The sequence below is a fragment of the Ambystoma mexicanum genome, chromosome 7p, assembly GCF_040938575.1.
Source record: "Ambystoma mexicanum isolate Mex_15411 chromosome 7p, UKY_AmexF1_1, whole genome shotgun sequence".
Classification (NCBI taxonomy): domain Eukaryota; kingdom Metazoa; phylum Chordata; class Amphibia; order Caudata; family Ambystomatidae; genus Ambystoma; species Ambystoma mexicanum.
In genome coordinates, this window is record NC_090939.1 from 295,245,571 (window position 1) to 295,270,752 (window position 25,182).

Consider the following 25,182-nt stretch of genomic DNA (forward strand, 5'->3'; position numbering starts at 1 on the left):
CAAAGCGGGAACCCGGGGTACTAAGAGGATTTTTCTTCCTACAGGTGTGGGAAGGAAAATCCTTTTCCAAGATGGACACAATGGCAAGGGAAGGCGGGGGTTATATACACAGGGCCCCTCCTAGCTTTCCATGGCAGCCTTCAGAAGGCAAAAAGAGAACCTTATGACCATATTACCACAAGCACATTTTTCTTCCCTTTTCAAATCTATCCTAATTTCGAATAACTTTACCACAAAGCCAGTCCCAGGTGGACATGGCCAATTTAATCCTATGTTTTGTCCCTTGTGGTCATGGCCAGTAGCCAGATTGTCCGGATCATGACCTTATTCCATGACCCAGACCATCTGGTCACTGCCCATGGCCACAGGCTACCCCTCAGTCACTAAAGGTATACCGCTATTTTTTGTAGCTACATTATGACACTTGTCAAAAAATAAACACTGGCACTTTTCCAAAACCATGCTTGTAGGTCTTGCCAATGCTCCTTACGCAAGTTTGCTGGCAATCCACCCATGTTTTTATTTTTTCAAAAGTGTCAAATGTATGCACATACAATCGTCATGTAACTTAGCCCCCACTTGACAAAATCCATTCAGACTTTACGAAAACATTTATATCTATAATCTTTTTGCAATCCTTTGTGTAGATTTGTCAAATGGCACCACATTTATAAGATTTTACAATAATTTGGGACCGCCCTCTTGACCGAATCCCACCAAACTTTGCAAAAACATTTTATGTCTAGATCTATTATCAGTTTGCCAAATGAAGTGTAGATTCGTCAAATAGCACCTCATTTATAAACCTTTACATTATTTTGGTACCCCCCCTCTAATTTTGCCCCCTCATGACAGAATCCCACCAAACTCATTCAGAATGAGGTCTGAAATATACATGCAAAATTTCATGCAGTTCTATTAAGTGGCGCCAAAGTTATAAGCAATTCAAGAACTGCATTTCACCAGCCCTCTAATGCTGAGGTGCCTGCAAACTTTTCAGGACTATTTGCGAACATCCGAACTGTTTGCAGACTTTTGTGGCAAAAAACATCTTTTTTTTGCTTCTTGCAGTCATATCCCATCCCATCCTAATCACCCCTCACCTCCCCAGAGATTATTTGATAAGTTTGACAAGTGCAATGTTATGTTTTTACCACGATTTTTACGGACACCGGCAGATGCCCGCAAATCCAAGATGGGGGGGGGGGTTCCCAAAAATCTGACGCACTTCACGCTCTTCACCAACCAATCAGTGAACACGTCGCATGTCCGCGGACATGACGCAAGCCGATTGGTTAATCTGTGTCCTGTCTGCGGAGCGCACAGGGAAGTGCAGATATCACTAATTTTTTGTAACCTACATTTTGGTCATTTTTTAAAAAACTACTGGACAGATTTTCACCAAATTTACAAAAGCATGCTTTCGGGACCAGGGCGCTGCTTGGTGAAAATCCGTCCAGCGGTTTGGGCTGTAGGCGTGAGCAAAGTGTTCAGTCTATGGGGGGAGGAAAGAAATGTTGGGACCCCTCCAACCCCCTATAACTTTGCCCCCCCCCTGGACCAAACCTCACCAAACTTCGCTAAAAAATTCTGAATGGAACATACATATTTTTTTTTTGTGCAAAGTTTGGTGATGATTCGTCCAGGGGAACAAAGTTATAAGCCGCCCAAAAAGTGCTCTTCCTATGGGATTAGCAACTTAACCATAACACAGCCACTACCGTGGGCTGTGTAATAAATATATATTTATTTTCATCTTTGTATCTGGCAACAATAATATTTTCTTCCTGTGGTACTAAGTGCACTGCTGATACAAACCTACCCATGCAGCTTTGTGGGTGAAAACAAGGGCACAAGGTCCTACGTGTCTGTTTCCTACTTTTTGTTGGGAGTATTTATACTCCCATTTTTATTTTTTGGGAGCATTTGCCTCTTTTTAGGGGGTAAAAGTGCCCGATACACACCTTATCTGTAGGGCTGTGGTGCATTCAGATGTACCATTCTGCCCACAACATTCTCATCTAGTTGTACTGCTTCATGTACCCTTTGTGAATCCATGGCCATTAAACTCTGATCACTAATAGTGTTGTTGCTCTCCATTACACAACCTGGTTTTTGCCACTTGTCTCAAATCAGTACTTGTGGACGGGCCCTCATTGCCATCAATGTTCTTATAAAAATCTTCAATTTTCTTTTGGGAGTTCATTGGATTACAAGTTTTTGAAGAGGCGTCTGCCCTCTGTTCTCAACTGGGTACAGCAGGCTTTCTTTTGGTCCTTTTTTACTCTGCAATTTCCCTGATGCTGAAGCTGCCCCAGCCTCAGGCTCCTTAGTTAACTCTAGAGGGAGACCACCCCAGTCGGAGTGCGCTCCGCTGTATCTCCACTGAATCGAACTGCACAATTTGTGCCTTTTCCAAGCCACAGTTGTAACTTGCTACCAACAGTGGATCAATTAACTCAACATGCAGATCTTCCGTCAGGGGGTTAAGGTTGCTGTTTCAGACCCCAAGCCCCCAATACCTGTGTTGTGAGAACGCTATTGGGTCCTATCCTTAACAGTATGATGTTAGTCTCGGATTGAATTGTGGCTTCACACATGGGGCAGTTATACTTTATTGATCATCGTATTGGTATGCTCACCTGGTATGTTGCTACCAACAATCACTTCAGTAACCTCACGTTCTGTTGTCAACACTAAGTTACTTAACCGCCAGTGCAGAGCCGACTTACTGCGCAGATTGTACTTCACCCCCTTCTGCAGTTAAGGAAACATAGCAGAGTCGGATGTTAAAATCCTGTCTTCAACCAAGCAGAGCTGAATGTCGTACCCTGTGGTTCCAAACCAACAAAATATCGTACACAAATGAGAAAGCTCACCTAGTAGCCGCAGTTGCGTCCTTTCTTCAATATTGAGCAGTTAGTGATGCCCTCTGCCTGTATGCTGACACTTTGCAACACTGCACGGTGAAGGGGTTTTTAAAATGCCAAAGGGCGGGACTCAAGCAATTAATGGGACAGAAGTAGAACCACGGAGAGCACAGTAACATCAACCTTTTCCTCAAGTCAATGCCACACTGGCTCTTTGCAACTTTACTATAATCAATCCCTGCACTCCTGTTCATAGATATGAATTTGGCTACTGTTTCTAACATCAGTTAAGTTTACAGGTGTTTCTAGGTGTATGTTGTGTGTTTTTAGGTCTGGTATAAGAAGTCTATGCATATCCTAACCTTTTTGGTGGTACATTTTGGCATTGTTTTAACTCCTTTACTCCCTCTGTGCTACACACTGGTATCTGGTCTAGCTGTGTTTTACTGTGTGCTAGATGTTATGGGGAATACAGTTATCGTTCATGTATTGGCCTTTTGAATTCTGAACCGGATTAAGCGATTGTGCTTATGTTTAGGGATCTATTTCTTTTCCTCAACTTGTTTGCATTATTAAGTACTGATTTGACCACCAGGTGCAAGTTGTGCTCCAGATAAGTTTCAAAGTGGGAGTATTTTACTGTTTTACTGAAGTTGGGAAGTAAAACTATTTTTTTAGGGTGCAAGTCCCATTCCTAGTGGGAGTATTTTATGAGCAAGTGAGAATGTTTGCAATATGAAAGGAATTTTATTTCGGGCAAACTAAAGTAAGAGAAATACTTCCAAAAATATTATGTCAGATGGATGTGGAGAGTTTGATTTGGAAATCAATACAAAATAACCTCATTAGTGTGCAACAATATATTTTGCAAAAATACTGTCCCCGTAAGGAACCTCATGCTCTGTTACAATTGCTTATTTGGAACAGTATTGTATTATCTTGTAAATGTCCAACTGGGTTTTAAAACGGGGATCTGCATCTCTGACACACAAATGCCTCAACCACACAGCGCCCCAATACTTAAAGGACAGATTCACCAGACAAACTAATAGACAGATTCACCAGACAACCAGCTGCTCGCCCCCTAAGAAAATCCAATTCCAACCTTTTGCTTGTACCCAGATTCAGGCTCACTACACTGGAACTCCCCTCCCCCTGCCTTAAGGGAAGATCTCCCCTATCTACAATTCAGATCCAACTTCATTCATTGGTTAAAGAAACATGACGTCTAACCACTCCATACCAGCCTCTTAAGAGATCCATTGTATTTATGCCTTGCCTTTTTTAAGCACTGCTCTGACTATTGTACATACTTTTTTACCTCCTTTTCCACGTTATGTCTGCATACAGCATTGTAACCATGGCTGTTCTGTATATATTATGCTGACTCTGTAACTCAAAAGCTGAACAACCCTCTTTATGCCTTCGCGCCCGAATACCCCAGGGTCTGGTGCGCTATATAAATAATAAAAACAAACATACTCGCAGGTAAGAAAACGTAATTAATTAATGCAAAACTCTGACTGGTAAGTAGACATAATTTCAAACCGTTCTTCAACAGAGCCTTCTGTAGTAGGGAAAATGTTATTCTAGTGAGTATAATACTTTTCCTAATGGGGCCAGCAAAGAGTTTTCAGAGAGACCAAGAGCAACCAGATGTGAACATTTGGGCAGACCTTTGCGGTAAAGTTGCCTTTTATGAAAATGTTCAAAGGAACAGTTTCTGAAGTTCCAGTGGAGTTTAATCCAATTACATACCCACAGAAGATTCAAATGAAGAAAGGTCTCGCCAGAGAGTCAGAAGAGCAATACCCCGGTTCCGAAAAGCAGTTCTGCAGCTGTCTGTGTTGCGGTTTCCAGGAGCTGAAAGGTTCTTAACTTGAGAATATCCAGAGGAAGGACGATTATTGAAGATTCAACTACAGACGCACACACCGAGAGGGGCCAGCAAAAAAGAATGGGATGCAAGTTTGGTGGTGTGGTTGCATGGCTAAGACCCCTGGAGATTCCCAGTTGGGATGGGGAGTGATGGAACCAGGGTAATTTTCAGATGTCCTAGATTGAAGAAACTAGGGTCCCGATAGCACTGTCTTCAGGGTCCTGACAGTGAAGGGGCTGCCACTTCCAGATCTAGCTGTGCGCGCACTGTCAGGAGCCTCAGGTAGACTGGGGGAGGGGAGGAGGGGCCGGGGGGTTACTATGTCAACTGTTAACCTGAAAATGTGCTGTGGGGTAGGATGGTGGCAGCTGTGATTCCGTTTTTGCTACACCATGTGTCTAGCTCTTGGTTGGGGATCCTTCTGAGCAGAAGATGTTAAACAAGCTAAGGTAAAAATAGTAAAGGGTTTCCAGCCAAAAGGAAAGACCAAACTCTAATGGGGTAGCTATAGCAGAGCAGTCTGGCTTAGCTCATGGGAGGGAGGCAGGCTGGTAGTGTGCAGTTAATCCCCACAGTTTTCCTCAAAGAATACACCAGACTGCTAAACTGAAAAATATGTACTTAATAAAATCACATTTATTTTATTTATTGAACATTTGTATGGCACCTAAAAAGCAAAAAGTGTTTCCAGATGCCACAATTAAAAAAAAAAAAAAAAAAAAAAAAAGCAGGGGTGGGAGGGGGGTTGTTAAGAGGAGAAAACAGGATATGTATTTGGTCAAATATACATATAAACCTAGGTAGTGTATCTATCTATATACAGTGTAATGGTCAGTGGAGGCCCAACTCACGCCTAATACTTAATGTAAGCCCACTGCCTGGGGGCATGCACAATATGGGCTATGTGGGTTGAAGAAAAGGGGGCCAGAGACAACAATAAAACATGAATTTATGAAGTCCTAATCAGGGGCCCTAAATGCCTCACTGAAAATGGATACAAATTGGTACTCTACCAAACAGCAACGTAAATCATGCAAATGAACTCATATATATATATATATATATATATATATATAATGCGAGAGGGTGAGGGGATGTAATTAAATACTTTAGCAACCAAGCTATGCGAGCTGCCAGAACAAGGTTACGTTTATCGCACCGTACATGCATATTGCATTACCCTCACAGAAATGCAATGTGCTCAAAGTAACACATGTTAAGATAGTAACAAGAAATTTCTTTGGTCACAAGTGTAATCGGTGGTACATGCTAAAATTAGTTCTTTAGAATAAGATTCCAAGGGGTACCCAGGAATAAATGCGCATGCACAGGGAAATGACTTCCAAATCACTTTAAACAGAGTTGTAGGTAGGTTTAAAAGTTATCTATAGAAATAAACTGGACAAAGTCGGTAAGCTCAGCCGACGTTATGGAGAAAAGTCAGGTAAATCGGGTGTGCAGAAAGCAGCAACCTACCTCAGGAAATGAGAAGACACTCATGAAGAGTTCCAAGTTCGAGACGCAGAAATCCCAAAAAGGAGGCAGGAAAGTGGAATTCATGTCAATGGGAATCCTATGGCAAACTGGGGCCAACAGAAAACCCCAACCACAGACTGTGTTCCTTAGGATGCGTTTCAGGAATAACCCACCAGCCTAGGACCCCGAGGTAAGTACGCATGGCGTATGTTCAGCAAAATGCGGCTCAGAAACCGAGTTTTAACCACCAGGTTGAGTTACAGGATCTGGTCACCCATGGATTTGAACCCTGGATTTAGGATGGCCGAAAAGAACAATCGGTCCAGTGACCCACCGCCAAGAGTGAACACCATGGCAAGGAAGACTGAGGAACTGGCTAAGTAGATCTGGATGGTTTGATGGGCAAGTAGAAGTAGCCAGCCAGCAGAAAATGGTTGCACAAAGGAAACCATGATGATCTGAGACCCAGGATGGCCCAGACGAATAGCAGTCTAGCTAGTTGTGTCCCAACCCCGTTCTGGACGAATGCAGCTTCTGCCTCAAGGCACATGACCTGGAGAATAATTTGAGAATACTGCGCTTAAACAGCAAAAAAGCTATCCCTGCATCTGGCTTACAGCCCATCCAGTAAGGCGGACCATAAGTAATGAGGTGTGGGGGGGAGAAGGACTGACCACCCAAAAACAAGCCAAGCGAGTTCATGTGGTCAGCCAGTGGTTGTCATTCCTTGGAGCATACCCATGCAGTCTGGAAGGGCTCTCGTACAAAGGTGTGCATTCAGATTGAGTCTTATTTAGTTTCAGAACCAACAAGGCTCCCCTGCCCCCACCCCCACCTCCACCCCCCTCAAGGTATGGAGCGTGGAAGACTTTAATACCATTGTGGCTAAGGTTGTTCTATTTATTGAAGGTGTTGGTGTGTAACTTATTCTGTTTTCAGGAATCAAAGTGTCACAAAGTTTTTTTTGAGTTGCTTGTTACCCCTCTGAAAAGTATAAGTTATTTACTTACTGTTGGTATTTTCTTTATTCCTGAAACTGAATGAGAGTAAATCAATAGGGTTTACTCTCCTTGAATAGCTGCTGCCATTCCCAGCCATAACTGACCTTCCCAGGGCAGCCCTCTGGCCATGCCGCCCTGCACCTAAGGGCTCGAGGCAAAGGACGGCTCCAACAGAGGCAGCTCCAGGAAGTGTCTGCAGGTGTCTGCAGGGGAAGCCAGTGTCCAGCTGTTAACCAGCAGCAGCTGCTAGGACCAGTACGGTAGGAGTGGCCTAGAAGCCCATCCACCTTCAAACTTACCTACACCAGTCCAATAATACTAAGATTAAATTCCACTGCCTCCCTCCTACCACCGCACAGGACTCTCAAATCTAGCTGTGTCCGATTTTCAAACTGCATTGCCTGATATTGAATTTGCGTTGGTGGCTGTGAGCCTCTCTCCCACTGTGCAGGGCTCTCGAATGTAGCTGTCCTATATTCAAATTCCATTATCTGCTATTCAGTCTTTATTGTTGGGTGCGGGTCTCTCTCTCACGGTTCGGGACCCCCGAACCTAGCAGTCTCATATTATCGGACTGCCCTCTACCCTTAGATTAGCACTCATTGACCTGCTTTACGTCTATAAACCTCCATTACAGAATAGCACAGTATTTACTTGCTTGTGCCCTCTGGAATTGGCATTGTGACAACTAGCTTGTGCCCCCAGGACAATACTGCTATCATTGCCTTCGTCCCCAGGATAAAACTGCAACCAATGCTTTGACCGATCAGCAACCATGGATATTGACACACATTGACCAATTCACCACTAGAAAGCATCTCTGTGGAATGGTACTGTGATTATTTGCTTGCGCCTCGTGGAATGACGGTGATTATCAATTGCACCCATTTGGACATTTCTGTAATTATTAGCTATACGATTTCTCGCAGCACAGAGTTTATGTATTGCAGCAAGCCTCTTCCAGGGAGACCCGCACTAGGTACAGCCACTGAAATATCCCAGCGATATAACCCTAGTGAAACCTCCCTATCTAGCTCGAGACAACGACTAAACCACCTAGCAATACCACTTGACTGGACCGCCCAACAGACCTAGCCTAACTTTTACTGGACCCACACCCAGTACAACGCCACTAGACAGCCGGACCAAAGCAACAAAAAAAAGACCAACTCAGCATCAACGATTAGGAATAAAATACATTAATTAAAAAACCCTCAAGCTCAAAATGCCACGCAAACTAACTGGACCAAAGGACGAAGACGCACAACTGCAGAACACACTCCCACAGACAGGAACGACAACAGAACCAACGCCGAAAAAAGAGATCCCTCTACCTAACTCCATACCTCGCAAATAACCAGTCACCAGAATGAGCCAACCCAATGTAAAAATCAACAGCAGACAACCAAACGCAACCACGCAGAAGAACAGACAATACTAGTAACAAGAACATATTCAACGCACTAACTCCTTACATCACCAAAACAAGAGGACATTGCACTCGACAACCACTGTACCAACACCTCAACAAGAGATCGACGGGAAGGAACTTGCAACACCACTCAGAAGTCAATGCCGACACTAAAACAAAAACCAAACTACACCTTCAAAATCCACTTCAACCTAATAAACTCAAGATCCTTGTCAACACTCAACAGCGATCATTGACCATCCTATTCATCACAGAAACATGGCTGGATGACAACTACAAAATCACACTCCAAAGCTGCCTCACAACTAACTTCAAATGCCTTCAGGTAAACAGGAAAAATAAAGGAGGCTGCCTGGCAATAGCATTCAAAGGACACCTGAAATTAAAACAGATCAACCTCTCAACATCATCAACTGCGAAACCATGGTCATACAGTTGGCGAATCCAAAAACAAACCTCACATTCATTCTGGTTTACAGACCACCGACATACGATGCAACCTTTTGTCGACAACTTCATAGAAGCAATCGCCAACATAGCCATCAAACATGAACATCTAATAATTCTGGGAGACTTCAACATTTGGTTTGAAGAAAAACACGTCAACTCCCAAAACTCACTAATTGCACAACTAACAACCATGAACTACAACAGCTGGTCAAAGGGGCAACGCTCGGCAGGAAACAACTTTGATGCAATCTTTGCCAACCAAAAACCACGGCGCCACTGATACAAATAATGTGGAGACACCATCTCCTCATCCCATTCGTGATCACTCTACCAGCTCCGCATCCAGCCCCCAAGCTCACAACCACCATAAAAAGAAACTAGAAAGCCGTCAAAGCAAGCAACCTAATGGAACAACTGGAGATGACCAAACCCTCAACTACAGAACTAGAGCTGGCTTACCTGGACGGGAATGCGGAGCTACTCCACAAATGGATTGATGATACAATTGGAAACATTGCCCCGGAAAAACATTTACCCCCTCCAAAAAAGAGCAATGGCAAAATGGTTCACCCCACTACTAGGCACCATGAAAAAGAACAAGATGGCATTAAAATGGAGAAAATAATACAACGAAGACAAGAAAATACTGTTCCAGAAACAAATACGCGCATACAAGAAGGAAATACAAAAGACGGAGAGAAGGCATTATGATGACAATCGCCAATGCCACTAACACACAAATAAATGAGAAACCCACCTGGTTGCGACAGCACTCCAACCCCCTCAGAGAAACTTTGCAACGACTTGGCAGACCATTTCAAGAACAAAATCAACGACATCCGACAAATCATACAAAACGGACCGACCAACCATAACGCACAACCAACCACACCTAACGAAGAGCCACAGCACAAACTCCAAAATGTTCCTGAAATATCAGCAGAGGCATTCGCTAAGCTTGAAAAACGCAGCAAGAAAGCCCCCCCCCCCCCCCTGACATCTACAAATCAATCTTCGCACAAGGAACTCCATCAGAAAACTACAGAAACCTCCTAAATCAACTGTACCAAGATCCCTCATCGGCATATATCAAACCGCTTTAGGCGACGTGCAAGACCTCTCCAACTATAGACAGATTACAAACATTCCCTACATGGCAAAACTCCTAGAAACTTGCGTATAAAAATTAACCCCAAGAACATGTAGAAAAACAGCACTTGCTAGACCAAGCACAAGTCTGTTTCAGACCCACAGGAGGAACCGAATCGGCACTACGATCCTTCTGGGATGACCTAAAAACAAACGCAGACTCCAACACAACCTCGGCTCTGATTCTGCTTGACCTCTCTGCAGCCTTCGACACAGTTGGCCACAACACCCTATCCAAAAGATTGGAAGACATGGGTGTAACGAACATGGCACTACTCTGGATTAAATCATTCCTAGCAGACAGCACAGAAACCGTATGGATAAAACCATTCAAATCTACTCCACGTTAACGACTGGAGTACCACAGGGATCCTCGATATCACCACTATACTTCAACATCTACCAGACCCCAGTAATCAGAATCTTCAAAAAATACAAAACTACATGCTACAACTATGCAGATGACACTCAAATGATCTTCAAAATCGAAGACGCTCAAACCGATCACTGAACCCTAATTGAATGTTTAAAAGAAGTCTTTAACTGGATGAGCGCCAACAACTTGAAAATCAACCCAGGAAAGAGAGAAATCCTGATTATATCCAAAAACCAAGAGAACACCTACATTCTGTGGCCGACGGAAATGGGAACCGCGTCCACACATCCAAGGTAGTCAAAAATCTGGGAGTCCTGATGGACAGCACCCTAACCTTAGAACCACAAATAAACACAATATTCAAGAAATGCTTCTTCCTCCTTCACACAAGAAGAAGAATCTTACCTTTCCTCTCCTTCACCCACAAAACACTCATAATAGTCACCTTCATCATGTCAAGAATCTACTACGCTAACAGACTCTACCTTTGGATGCCAGAATACCTCCTGAAGAAACTAGAACGCATCCAAAATGCAGCAGCCAGACTCCTTTTCAAACTATCCAGAAGCGACCACATCACTCCAGCACTAAAAATACTACATTGGCTCCCAGTCAGAAATCACATCCCCTTCAAAACAATGTGCATAACAAACCGGGCAATCAGCGGACAGGGAGCTGGATTCCTACAAAAGAAAATAATTACAAGCCAACAAGACTCCTCAGATCAAGCAATGAAGTAAGCCTGGATCCAAAACAATACCTCAAACTATGGGGCTCCTCCTTCTCCCACCTAGCCACAAAAACCTGGAACAACATCCCAAAAGAAATAAGAAACACCAAAGACTGACTACAATTCAGAAAACTACAAAAAAACCTGGCTCTTCAACACCGCAGATTAAAATTGAAACAATCAAACACAAAGAACAGGTTGACAGAATTTAGGATGACACTTGACTCCTACAATAACGGAGACTACGCTAGTCGAATAGGACACAAGCGACACCCCTATGAGGACAGAAACGTGGCATCCATGGCCAACCCCTTAACCTAACCCACTCCATGAAAGCTACCAAATACCATACTTGGATGGAATTGTGTGACTGTTAGCAGTTGCCACACTTGGACGGAGTTGTGGACTTTGGCGTGTGCCAGGCCTGGTCGTTGTTGGGAATGATGGCAGTTGCTGTGCTGGATGTATGTGTGAGTGTTAGAATGTGCCACGCTTAGGAGGGGCTGTGAGCGTTAGCGTGCGTAACAGCTGCATAGAATTGTGAATGATGACCATTGCCACTGATGAGGCCCGATTAGGGTGAAACACGTGTCTGGGGTTGCTGTTGGTACTCTTGTTCAGAAGAGAATTGCCTACCATTTCGGTGCTGGACTACCTAAGGGTGGGACAAAGGCTGATGTGTATGGAAGTTTCTCCTCTGTGGAAAGCATAGTGAGCTAACACGTGGTTGAGACCCTCCCGACAACCTCATTAGCAGACAGTCAGCCGGCCAATCACCACAGAGTGCATGCATTTGGGTCTCCTAGGAGACTAAGCACAGGGGGTTTCGGGCACCTCCCTCACTTCCTGCCTACCCCAGACACTCTGGAGCCAGAGGCGGGAGTCACTTGTGAATACCGCCAAAGGCAAAATGACCCGAGACCAAACCTGGTTTGGCGCGCAGAGTGAATCTCAAGAAGGACCTTTCCACAATGAAATGGTGAAAAAAGAAGACTGGGTGCCTTTTTGACAAAGATGGCTCCCGTGAGTGCTTAACTGTAGCTGCGAACGCACCCCGCGGTAAAGGTGCACCATGGTAGTTCAACATTAAAATGCATGAGAGAGTGGCGAAAAAAGGGCCACTCTCTCTCCAGGTTAAAATCCAGCAAAGTTGCTGGGGGTCTCTAAGGTGGAGGGAATTAGCACATTTCTGAGAATTCTCCCTAACAACGGCCACACAGAACATGATATGACCTGGGTGCCAAAAGATCCCACAACCAGTCCGTCGGGCTGTAAATAAAAGAATACCACTGAATCTTAAAGACTGGTTGGCTGGACAACAAATGACGGCAAACAAAAAGATATGTTGTGAATGGCTCCATAACGAGCAGTCAACTAAGCAGCACATTCTCAATATATCCCCATCCAAAAAGCATGCATTCCAACCATACATAAGGAAAGCATCGTGAGGGATAGCAGACAGGCTTCATTCAAAAAACTTCGGCATGAGTAATACTGTCTCGAACTAAGCATGCTTCATGAAATTGTAGTCACGTCTGTATTTGTAAGTGCATACACACAAAAACCATTATAAGAAATGCACCCACTCCAACCGATGAGTTGCTTAATGCGCGTTGGCCATCAGCAGTTACCACATTGACCCCAATGTTCACAGCAGAGGTCCATGAACCCTCGAGCGCCGCAGCATTAAACGCGACGAGCGCTCAGTGACCTAAACAAGAGGTAACGTCCATGCGTTGCGGACCTCAGTGACATGATCATAGCTCACCTCTTTCATGAGCAACCACACGGCAAACTGAACGCTAGCCACACAACAGGCAGCATAGTGCATGACCCGACCAACAAGTTCTGTTAATGGAGCACACACGCAACTCAATACGCTGACAACCCGGTACGCCATCTACGTAACATTAGAGGAAAGGACATAGAATTCATTCGCATTTCCGAACGAAAACAAAACCACCCCTGCCATTTCAAAGATAAAACGCTTGGACAATTCAAAACGTTGAACGGCATTTCAATTGTAAATATGTAACCAAGTCTAATATTGTAAATCAAAATAATTAATAATAATTAAAACGAGTCTAGCCAAGTATAGGAAACTCATGTTTAATATTGCCATGCACACATCAAGGCATTCACACACTAACCCTCTAACTGCACATACATATTCCCCAGCCTTAATCCTAATCTAACCTAACCACTGGTACTCGAGCTTTTGGAACACCATGAGAATTTGCCTCGTTTTAGTATTGCCAATTTTTCCCCACTCTAGCGGCATAATCAAAGTTACCTGGTAGGAAAATACTTTGGCCATATGTCTCGGACATCAGCAACTGCTGATGTGCGCTCCATTTGCACATCAGCAGTTGCTTCTTCTGGAAGACCCATTAGTCTAAGGTTATGGCTTCTGGATTTTAAATCCAGCATCGTGTTCATAAGCTTCAAGTCCTGTGTCCTTTCTCATGTCATTATAAGCTATATAGCTCCCAGAAATTTCTGATGAAAAACCTGCTGAGTCTTTCTCTAGCTGCCCAAAACTGTTGTCCAGATTATAAATGTCTTGGATGCTGGGTGTCTCCTCCATGTCGGCCTTGGGTTTTCTTGGAAGCAAGGTTCTCGAAGGAATCAATTTTTTTTTTTTTCTTTGAATTCATTGTATCTATATATGATCTAAAATCGGGGAGACAGCTCTTGTTCCAGCCTGCTGCCTGCTCAGTCAGCATTCTGGAATCTCACAATAGGTCATTACCATTGGTGTCTGCTCCCTTGAATTACATTGCCATTCCAAAAGTCTAATGTGGTTTTTATTCTCCATGAATGGCATTCTGCCATTCAAAATGTATAGCAATGTGTAGGTTTTACTCGCCTTAAATCGCATACGGCTCTTCTGGCGAAGTCGAAGGTAGGGCTTTAGAAAAACTGTCCTAACGGGGGTATCTGACCGTACTCGCCGCAGTAGCTTCTTGAACCATGTGGAGCTCCTGGAAATTGGGTCTAGTCCCTGATGAGCGGTGACCAGGGTGCCCTGTTTGTACACCACAGTCCATGGTCAAATGGTAGTGTCAGCTTTGTTCTGTTCGGCTTGTTGAGGACCAAAGCATGATCTCACACACCAAAGTGAGATGTTTTGGCATGTCTCTTGTTGCTCATGCGTGCGTTAGCTTGGAGGCATTTGGGATGTACCTGCCGCTAGTCAATGGTTTTTGCCAGTATTGACTTGTGGGGTATGGACGAGTTTAAAACTGCCCTGAACATGAGGTCGGATGGTATTGTATTTTATGGATGCTTGATAAAGCGTGAACAATACTGGTAATAGGCATCAAGGCGCTCTGGAGAAGCAAAAGGTACGCAGCACAGAGTACTCGGAACAAAAGTTTTTAAACGTTTGCGAAAGGAAAAACTGCAGAATAGTGCAGATCTCAGCCGGAAGGGCGTTCCACAAAGTAGGAGCAAGCACAGAAAAACATAGGCCTCTGGCCCGGGCCCGGGGAGCTCATGGAATGCAGAGTACAGAAAGATTAGCCAAGCGCTCTGCACGGACTGTAAGGAGTACGTTTGGATTGTAGAAACTCTGCCCCACCTTTTGTGATTAGCTCGATAGACAAGACCAAGACCCTTAAACTTGATGCAGCTTCTAACGGGAAGCCAGTGAAGTTGACAGAAGTTCCTGAGAATGAGCTATTCTGGGCGCATTTAGAGGAAGACGGGCGGCCTAGTTCTGAAGAATCTGTAGACGCTGAATCGGAAACTCTGGTTGACCAAGGTAGATCCCATTGCAATAAACGATGGATCCTATAATAGAGGGCGTAACAATTTTTTATCTTGGAGCAGTCTGGAGAAAATGAAGAACCTTTTCAGTGTTTTAAGTTTGGCGAACCCAGTTTGACAGATTGCCGACACTTGGGCGGATCTTGATCCAGAGGACATTTTTATGCCAAGGCTTTTGACTACCATGACGGGTTTAGGATATGGGTCAAGGCAAGAGGGCCAGTAATCAGAGGACCAAGAGCAGGCAGAGCCCACCAATAGTACCTCGGTTTTGTCACCATTCAGCTTAATCCAGTTGTTAGACCGTTGTCCAGGCAAAGTTTCGAATAACAAAAGTTACGAAACAAGTATCAAAAAAAAGTTTCTAATTATTTTTTTTTAAATATTAAGGGTTTATTTTAATTTAGTATAGTTAAATAAGTGTTGTCGAAACGGTCACTAGGAACCGTTAGACATCCATTCAGAGACTGCAGACAGTTCTTGAGCTTATGTGAAGAAGCATTAAGGCGAAATAAAATGTGTCATCTGCATAAGAATGGTGGGGTGTCCGTGGGCGTGTGTGGGGTGAGTCTATTCCTCAGAAACCGATCATTCTGATTGGCAGGGGAAATTTTGAGCTTTAGCAATGCAGACGGTCTTGTTCAATGTATGCATGAATTGCTCTGCATCCCCCTTTACTTGGGGCCAGTGGGGTGTCTCTTTTAAATTTATTTTAAATGGTGGTGGATCTGTAGGTTTTCCAGGTATTTTTAAAAATCCTTCCCCTGAAACTGAGGGCCATTACCACTTTTTATTGACTGGGGGAGTCCATGCGTCGCAAACATCTTCTCCATGGCTGGCAGTACTAAGTTTGCACAGGTAGATGCTACGATCTCCTACCCAGGTATCTCGAGTAGTCGTCAATGGCTATGAAACGGTATACTCCTTCCCGGACCATGCACAAAACAATGGTGACAGATTCCCGGCGGGATTTTGTCCTAGGGGCGGAGCAGATGGGGTCTGGACTGGGGACCGGGACACCCGATGCCTGGCATGGGAGACGGGAGGTAACGACTTGGTCCACTTTCGCTTCCAGCAATGGGAACCACACTCTGCTTCTTATGCATGACCAGGCTTGGAGGCCACTGGGGAGGACACCTTTGTGTCCCTCTGAGGAGGCGGCCATCCGACGAGAGTTCATGGTAGACTGCGAACATTCCTGTCAGGAACCCTCTCGGGCAGCCTTTGTGTGGTTGTCGCAGGAATGGGGTCCAGTCTCCTGACCTGTGGTATTGGGTTTCCGTGGACTCCAGCACTTCTGCTGCTGTGGCTGTCGTGAGTCTGTGGGGGTTGCTCGCCCCCTGAATTGGTTGGTGAGGTCTAACTCTTACTGCTGCTGGTGGAGGAGGAATTCTTCGATCTGTGCCGGCAGATGAGGTGCGGTCCCGTGAGGATGTGGATCAGCAGCTTGTGGTCCGTGCATGTGGTGAATTATCGACCATACAGATGAACCCCAGAGGACTGTGATGTCTTCCTTCTCGATTTGAGAGTACCTTTGCTCAGTGGGGGTGAGTACCCTGAATGCATATGCGATGGGCTTGACGTCACCAGCCGGGAACATTTGGACTAACGCCACTCCTAGCCCCACTGGGTTTGCGTCCACGTAGAGTTGTCTGAAGTTCAGTGTTGTAGTAAGCCTTCGTGGTTTCAGTGGACAGGGAGTCCTTGTTGGCCTGCAATGCTTCTTGGCACTTTGTCAATTCTCTCAGTGGTTCCGAGAGTATGGTTAGGTTGTTCATGAAACAGCTACAGTATGTCACCATCCACAGTTCGTTGCTTTGTTTCTTTCTGTGACTAACCATCGACCTTGCCAAGCACACAAACTAAAAACGAATCTAAACAGTGACATTCTCTTAAACAGAATTTAAAAAGGATGCAACACAGATGCAGGAGAGGTGTCACATTTTAAAGCTCAAAGGGCAGACCACATTGAAGGCTTGTAACAGTCTTATGTGGCTGGGATTGCTTGGAGGTGGGTGGGTGGATGATTAACAATTGGCTAAAGCTCAAGACAGAGGTATTGGTAGTCGACCCTGCTTCTGTTTCTCCTGCTTTCTCTCTAGGGACTGCTTCTGTTTGGCCTCCTGCTTTGGGGACGACTCCTGTTCCGGTTGCAGATTTAGATCTGTTTCCCTTTCCGTGGAGGTGCAGATTAGCCGCATGTCAGACTGGAAATAACAAAGTACTTTATGAAGAATCCTTAGCTGGTAATCTTCCTGTTGATTTACAGCCTCGGGTACTGGCCACCTTGGTGCTTAGATGAGTTGGCTACTGTAATGCTCTTTGGCCCAACCTCCTATTATGCATCTGCTGCAATTGCTTCAAAACATACCAGCCTGTGTGGAGGATGGATTCCCTTATGCGGCCCATATTTCTCCCATACTGCGGGCTCTGCATTGGCTCCCAGTTGCTAAGGGGGTGATGTTTCTGCATGCATTGTGCATCAGGCTTTCTATGGACCGGGTCCAGAATACTTACGAGAGACTTTGGCTCCCTATGTTCCTAGCCATTCCCTTCGATCCATGGATTCCCGTCTTATCAAAGTCCCTTGGTTCCGTCTATCTCGGGTTGGTGGGTGTGCCTTCTCAATTGCTGCTGCCAAGCTGTGGAATGACCTGCCACTCTCGCTCAGGAGCATTGAAAATCTTTCAGTTCTGACGCATACTGAAAACCTCCCTGTCTATAAATAGTTCTTTCTTTTTAGACCTTCCTCTGGTCTAGCGCCAAGATGCTGTCGGGCGATTCTGCGCTCTATAACTAATTTAACCCAACAGAACCCTCAACTTGTCCTCAGAGCAGTCGGATCATGCTTTGCAGGATTTTACAGCAATCCTTCTTGGCTATTGCTTTTGCTTCCATCTTGAGGGGGATCCTTCTTCAGAATGCTGCTTATTTTTCGTTCTGTCCTTGGGATAGTCTTTGGTACAGGGTTTTAGTCTCTAGGTACTCACATCCTGTAGACCACACATAGGAAAGAGCCATGCACTATGCATTTTTTCATCATAAGAACAGTCTTTCTGGGAGCAAAAACCTTGAGTACTTAACCTGTGGTCCCTGGAGAATTTGAGGGGGTAATTCTCAGTGCTTCCTGCACCCCAACCCCCCAAAAGGAGTCCCTGTGGTCCAGAGTTGAGACTTTATTTTTCAAAAGGTACTCAATCACATTTTCCCATTGGTTAACATTGGCGTTCTTACTGCTGTGCTGAATCATTTTCTGCTTCTCAAACCCACTTATAGATCTCTTTGTTGGGGTCTCTTGTGGTTCTCCCTGGGGTTGTTTGCTGCCACATTCTCACCTGTAGGGTAGAACCTGGACTTCATAATTTTCCCCATACATGCAAACTGCCTACTGACTTTGTCCCGTTTATTTCTATGGGAATTCGCTACTTGTCTGAAACTAGTTACTATGGGGGTTCTTACCTACGCCTGGACGTTTTTCTTGCATCCAATTTGGTCCACTGAGTTGTAAGCCAAAAACTGAAATTGTAGTACCTGCCTGAGATTTCTTTTTTGAATAAATGGTTATTGTCCTACTCTCCACTTACAGCGTAGATATGGATTTACATTTTATCTTTTTTTCTGACCACCAAGTGTACTTCCTTGGTAATTGTTTCGAGGTCTGTTTGGTGGCCTCTGGCTGTGTTTAAGCATCCACTCCCTCCCCTCCCCCCCGTGTTGTTGTTCACCCGACTATCACTTTATGAGAGGTTTTAATTTTGGTGGGCGCTCTGCTCAACCTTAAGGTTGGCGGTTGTACATCCCTCAAATGTGGGTTGTACAAAAACTGCCTTAACAGCAAGGGATACACGTTCAAACTGGATTTAATTTTTATATTAAACATTGGCTTTTGTTTGCCTTGTAATGAAGCATAAAATCCTTAGTTCTAGTCATTTTTGTATTTAAGTTCTATCCACTGTTGTGCATCCTGTTAATTTAAGTTCAACTTGCCGCCACCAGCGCCAACGTTTGTGCTTTACTATATGGATTATACAATCTCTTCACTGGGACACCACACTGGTGTGGAAGTTTTGGTGAAATATAGAATGTTTTTCCACTTCGTAATACCCAATTTTAACCACGCTAACAAAGTATTTGCTTTCCCTTTTTGCAAAGTCTTTTCTCACCACCTACATCTTGTTTCACTTCTGCTCGAGCGCTAGAAAACGTTTTTTGAACTTCTTGCTCCTTATGCTCTTTTGATTCCTCTTGTATCCTTCATTTAAAAAAAAAAATGTCCTAATCTATTTAATGCCATTGATGTGTAAACATGGCCACCCAACTAATGTTCAGTTCTTTTAGATCTTCTCAGAGAACATATGGAGGTAATTTCCGTTGCCTCAAGGCAATTTTACAACAGTGGTGTAATTCCCTGAAACATGAGCTCATACATGAGGGGCCTGAACCTTCACTGGTCAAATGAGTTATTGTGCTAGGGCTAGTGGGGAAATAAAGCTCTGATTTTTCACTTGCGTGCTTTTTGCCTTCTGCAAGGATGTACCAGGGCCAGTTATGGCTGCTGAGCAGATATGGGTGCTTCAGTAGCAGATTTGTAAATGTCATTGTTGTTGCTCCTCTTAGCTACATTTTTATGTTTAATATAATTGTGGTATTCCTGTAATGGGGCCTGGTGGATGGCTCGGGGGCAACGTTCTGGTCTTGGAAGCAAGACGACAGGAAGCAACCCGTTCGATCTTTAGAAACGTCTTGGTTACACGTTACAAATAACCAATTATAATATTCAAAAAGCTGACTTCACGAATGTTGTAAAAATCTAAAGCTTTTTTTGTTTTACAAAATGTGTTTTCTGTCTCTTTAGCATTATTCAGGATTGGAAGAAGCAGTCTATCGTAACATAGCAGCGTGTAAAGAACTTGCCCAGACCACTCGCACAGCCTATGGACCGAATGGTAGAAGACTTAATTTTAAGTTTTAACATTTTTTTTTGAAATGTAATGTCGCTGACATTTGTATAATGGCATGCATATAAGCGCATAGCTTTAGCAAATGCTCTGTCAAGCCCCAATTTGTTTTCTCTAGCGATTGCTGTAGAAGTGGTTTTCTTGAAAATAAATGCAATGGCGGCCCAGCACTGCAATTTGTCAGTGTTAGGGTTTTTTGTGCATTTAGTACATTATTGTGAATCCCTAAGATTTATCATACACTGTATTTGAATTTATAAATCGGATGTTCTGTGTGAGGTAAAAGGAGCCTCACATATGCATTAAGCAATTGAGCAGTGCGAAGATGAAAAGCCCAAGATTAGTCCTCCAGTAACCACAATCCCGCTGTGCTCTTAACTTTACACATGCTTGCCCAACTGATTGGAGTATCCCAGAATGTCTTACAATGTTGTGCACCCATAGTGTGCGATGTTAGATTTGGGTGTTTTTCTTTTTTGTATTTTTGTATTTTTTTGATTTGTTCTTTTTTAATTTTATTTTTTCTAACTTACTGTTTTTTTTTTTTTGGGAACCGATTAAATGTTAGTGCTGCAATACGCTAAAGGTCTTTATAGAAATTAATTTATACTGTACTTTAGACAATTGGTTTAGTCATACAATGTTTACATACTTAGCTGTTTAGAGTTGCGTCTTTGCGACTGCTGAATTTGTGCCACCCAATACACATCTTGATTCTTTTTTTCTTTTTAAGGAATGAATAAAATGGTTATTAACCACTTGGAGAAACTCTTTGTCACAAATGACGCTGCAACTATTTTAAGGGAACTTGAGGTAGGTTTAAAATTGTTGAATGGCCCATGGTGGAATTTTAATAGCATATGTTTGTAATTTCCTGATTGGCATCAGTGTTGTTGAAGGACTAGTACTAGTAAGGCCATGATAACGCACTCAAATTAGGTTCCAATAGCAGCGTGTTCGGGGATTTTTGAAGAAGCATGTGCTGTAATGCAGAAATGCAATATTTCCATCCCCTTCTTTCATTGCCCATGCAAATGGCAGCAGTGAATGGAAAAAATCCTATTAATATGAATCCAGAGCAAGAGAAATAATCCTCAATCGCTCCCTTGTCTGAAATGGACTCGTGTATTCTATTAACCCATTGTGAAGTGCACAGTTAAAGGCTCTCTCTGAAATGGAGGGCACGCTAGTACAGCATTTTGCCACCACCTCTTCGCTGGATGGAAATGAAGAAAAAATGCCTGGCTGTCAGCAGATTTCTTTTCCTGAAGACCTGTGGTAGCTCCTAGAAACTAAAGATTCCACGTGCAGCACCACCATAACCGGATGAGCTTGGTGAGTGTTTGCTTTATCGGGGCAAAAGACATGTTGATGATCTTTATTTTAGCTGGCTGCTTCTCGGGGGCAGGGGGGTGTGGGGGGGGTGGGATGAACTCAGATCCTTTTGGATTTGTTTGTTACCCCTACGTTTCCCATTTTAGATTGCTGCTTTAATCTAGCCACTGTTCGTGTTTTGCCACACATTTTGCGCTGGACCCCACTGAGGGCAGTTGATCCGCCCATGGGCCGGCGGGGGGGACTGGGAGTCATTAAAGCTGTTCACATAGCCGACATGCGCATTATTTAACCCTACCATAAACCTACATCATCCTCAGCTCGAGCGCTACCACCCATAGACTACAACTGAGTCACGTGCAAAGTTCAGTCCAGTTGTTCTAGATTGACTCTTGATAATTTGCCACTGCACCTGCCATATACCTGATAATATGGGCTACTTTTCGGCACCTGGCCATGCCCTACCTACCTTTTTGATCGGGCTATAAATGCGCGCGCACACATTTTACCACTGTCCTCACTACTTCTCCACTCGGACTACAGTTTTACAAAGGGCGTTCATCATCGCAGCGCTTCGAGGCCATACCAAGGCCAAATAACATCCTTTGCACAATGCTCCCAGTGCTAGGGATGTGGCCTACAGGTGCTTTCTGCATTTAATGATCAATGTGTTTAGCACTGCAGCAGAATTCTTGCCACAGCTAAAACGTTTGCTGAGCACAGTTCTTGTTGGCACACTGTACATCCCCACACTGGGGGAGTGTGTACATCATGCTCATAGAAATTCAGGTGACCATATATGAGATGAAGTTCAGACTAGTGTTCTGATTGTAGGGGTATCCATCAGTAGGCATCACCAAGAATCCAGTTGGGAGGAGGGGGCAGCAAAGCGATTTGCACATTCAACTGGCAATAAGATTGCAAGGAAAAAAGCAAAAATGGAAAATTTAAATTTGTGACCGGGAGGCCTCAACAGAAATCATGAGCAAATTCTCCTACCTGCAAAACACAGGAATCCCGAAGCGGTGCACGGCAAGAAAGTGAAACAATCGTATCTCATGGTGGAGCTATGCATAGGTTTGACAAAAATAGCATGTTTCTAAAATGGGGCTCATAAATGACAGATCTCTCCTTTGAAGGGTAGAGTAATGTGCCCTGCATGAGTGTTGGACTGATCCCTGGCCTCATTTTTCTTTGGACGTGAAGGAAGGCCTGGAGTTAAATTGTTTCAGCATTTGATCCTCACCACTCATTTGTATAGGCTGCAGGGAAAGTTTTCTGCACACCAAAAAGGGTATTTGCAGCGTGTTTGATGAGAAGGTACCTTTGGGCTCTCCTTTTGCTAACTTGGTTTGCTCAACGATTTCGCTGGCTTTTTGGTATCTTGACTACTTTTTGCTGACTGAAAATTTTGCGCACGTCTCTATGAAGGCTACAACCGAATTTTGATGTGCTTCTCCTAGTGGATTGTTCGGCAAGATTGTATGCAGTACCCTGTGGGAGACTGCACCAGTTTTGTCCTCTTGGCAATAGTTAACCCAACCTTTTGGTATAAGCATATACTACACAAGTTGGTAGTGATTGAGCAGCCAGGCTTCCTCGAGGGTTCAATGTGAGCTGTAGGGTTGCAACATAGTTTCACAGTGACAAGTATCCAAATAAACACTTACACTCAAGGTTTCTTGTTAAATTAATGAACGTTTAGTCAGTTGAATAAGTCTTCTTTAGATGGGAGAAAAACATGTAACGCTTAAATATATTTCAAAATACGCACTTTCAGTTTAAATAAATCAGTATATGCCCTTTTGCGATGGCACACAGACACTTCCTACACCCTCAGGGGACTTAAGTAACTAGGACACTGTGGACATGAATTTATCACTGGTACATTTAGAGCAATACTGAGTTTGTTGTCGAAAGGAAGAGGTTGGAGGGGAAAAAACGATGGTGAACCAGTTTCTCAAACTAAGTAATTTTGACCCCCCAATGCAATGTAGATTAACCCTTTCCCAGCTATACAAGTAAAGAATGTATGACTTTTTGGAGGGACAGATCAAAACAGTCTCAGAGGTTGGAAGAGTATCTGGGAGCTTGGACAGCCAATGTCAATTGAAGTCTAGGGGAGCCAAAGGTCTTCTTGGAGGCAAGTAAAAAATCTTGCACAATGTTAGCATTTTTGTTGAAAAAGAAATCACTGTTGGGCCACAAGCTGGGAGGCTTGTGAGGGGCATAGCTGCAAGCAACTTTGCAAAGGTAACGACAAGCCTCAACTGAGAGCTAGCAATGCTACAGAACAAGAGGTAAGTACTCCTTAGTTTGCAGTCTGAAGCAATTGGTTCCAGCTGGCTTCTGTTCCTGTTGTAGCATGGCAGATCCTGTTGTTCCTGGGCCTCAGTCGTGGGGACAAGAGGAGGACGTTTGGGGACTCCTGCACTACGATTGGAAGGTCGGCGGTAGCAAACTTCAGATCAGCGGCACTTTGCGGTTTCGGCTTTTCGCGAATAGCACCACCACGGGTCTCGGATACCTTATGGGCTTTCCTCCCTTCTGGGGGCTCGGTTAGTCCTGCTTCGAGGTAGTCCGGAGGATCTTCCTGGAGCTCGGCTCCGAAGTAAAAACTAGGCACTTGATTCTGGTGTTCCGGCAATCTGTTCCTGCAGCAGCAATGGAAGTACAACCAGCTCCGAGAGGATGTCCAGATGAGTTCGTTTTGGGGTTGATTGGTCCCACCAACCTAAAGGGAGAAGTAGTCTTTGGCAGGGCTTCTCTAGTCAAGGCGAATAAGGAGCTTCAGCAGGGCTTCCCCGGGCAAACCAACGGCCCAGGAGTTGCAGCAGGCGTTTCTTCCAAGTTCTTCTTCGGATTCCTTCGTCCGGTGGTCGACTGCCTTCCAATCCAAAGACCTCACCTTTTATGCAGGTTTCTCCCATTTATTCGCAGCCTAGCTGTCACTCTCACAGCAGGGTGGCCATCTTCCAAGGATGGCCAGCCAATCCTCTTTTGGGTGCATTCCTGTAACCAAGGGGATTAGGCACAGGGAGTTTGTCACCTCCCTCGCTTCCTGCACTGCCAGACACCCTGGAGCCAGAGGCGGCCTTCAGCAGTGAAACCCACCAAAGACTAAAACAAAGGGACAACCTGCTTTGGCGCAGAGTAAATCTCAAGGACCTTTCCAACAAGAAATGGCGAAAAAGATAGTGTGTGCTGGGTCTAGTTACAAATATAAGTAAGTCTACTTCACTTTACTTAACCAAGAGTAGGTATTTAAAGCTTTGGGAAATCTGAAAGACTTCCCTGTGCTACTGCACTGAAGGTGCTGTCCCAATGTAAAAAGCCTGGGGGGAGGGGGGGTGCTGTTGAGCAGCCGACAAAATGGCTGCCTAGCCTTTTAGCTCTGTGCACCTTCGCTTTTCATCTGCCTACATCTGTGGTCAGCCACTCTGCTCTGTCTTCATACTTGGCCCCTGCCTTGCTGACATCCGAAGCTACCTGCCCGTGAAGTTTGGGCCCGAATTGGACCTCCTGACCCAGAATATAGCCCGCCTGTCCTGGGCCAGCTGCTGCCTGCGCCCTGTGACTACCGGACTCTCACTGCCTGTCCGCTTGACTTTCAATTTGCCCCCCCATTCCCCCCCCGTGCCCGGCTGCCATGCTGATACGTGTGGGCTGACCCCCGCGTGACGGCGGTGCCTGTCCTCTAAGGCTCCCGGCAGCCTGTCACTGCTTCGCGGCCGCGTGCGGCACCTCTCCTTGGC

At 44.6% G+C, this 25,182-nt stretch overlaps 1 protein-coding gene across 2 annotated transcripts in view; it reads left to right on the forward strand.

Annotated features, from left to right (window-relative positions):
* CCT8 (chaperonin containing TCP1 subunit 8) overlaps positions 1-25,182 on the forward strand; it is a 403,324-nt gene that overhangs the window by 26,424 nt on the left and 351,718 nt on the right. For both annotated transcript variants that reach the window (XM_069636365.1, XM_069636366.1), the window contains exons 2-3: positions 19,990-20,080; positions 20,826-20,905. In XM_069636365.1, the coding sequence (XP_069492466.1) occupies positions 19,990-20,080; positions 20,826-20,905 (171 nt within the window). The remainder of the gene's footprint in view (positions 1-19,989; positions 20,081-20,825; positions 20,906-25,182) is intronic.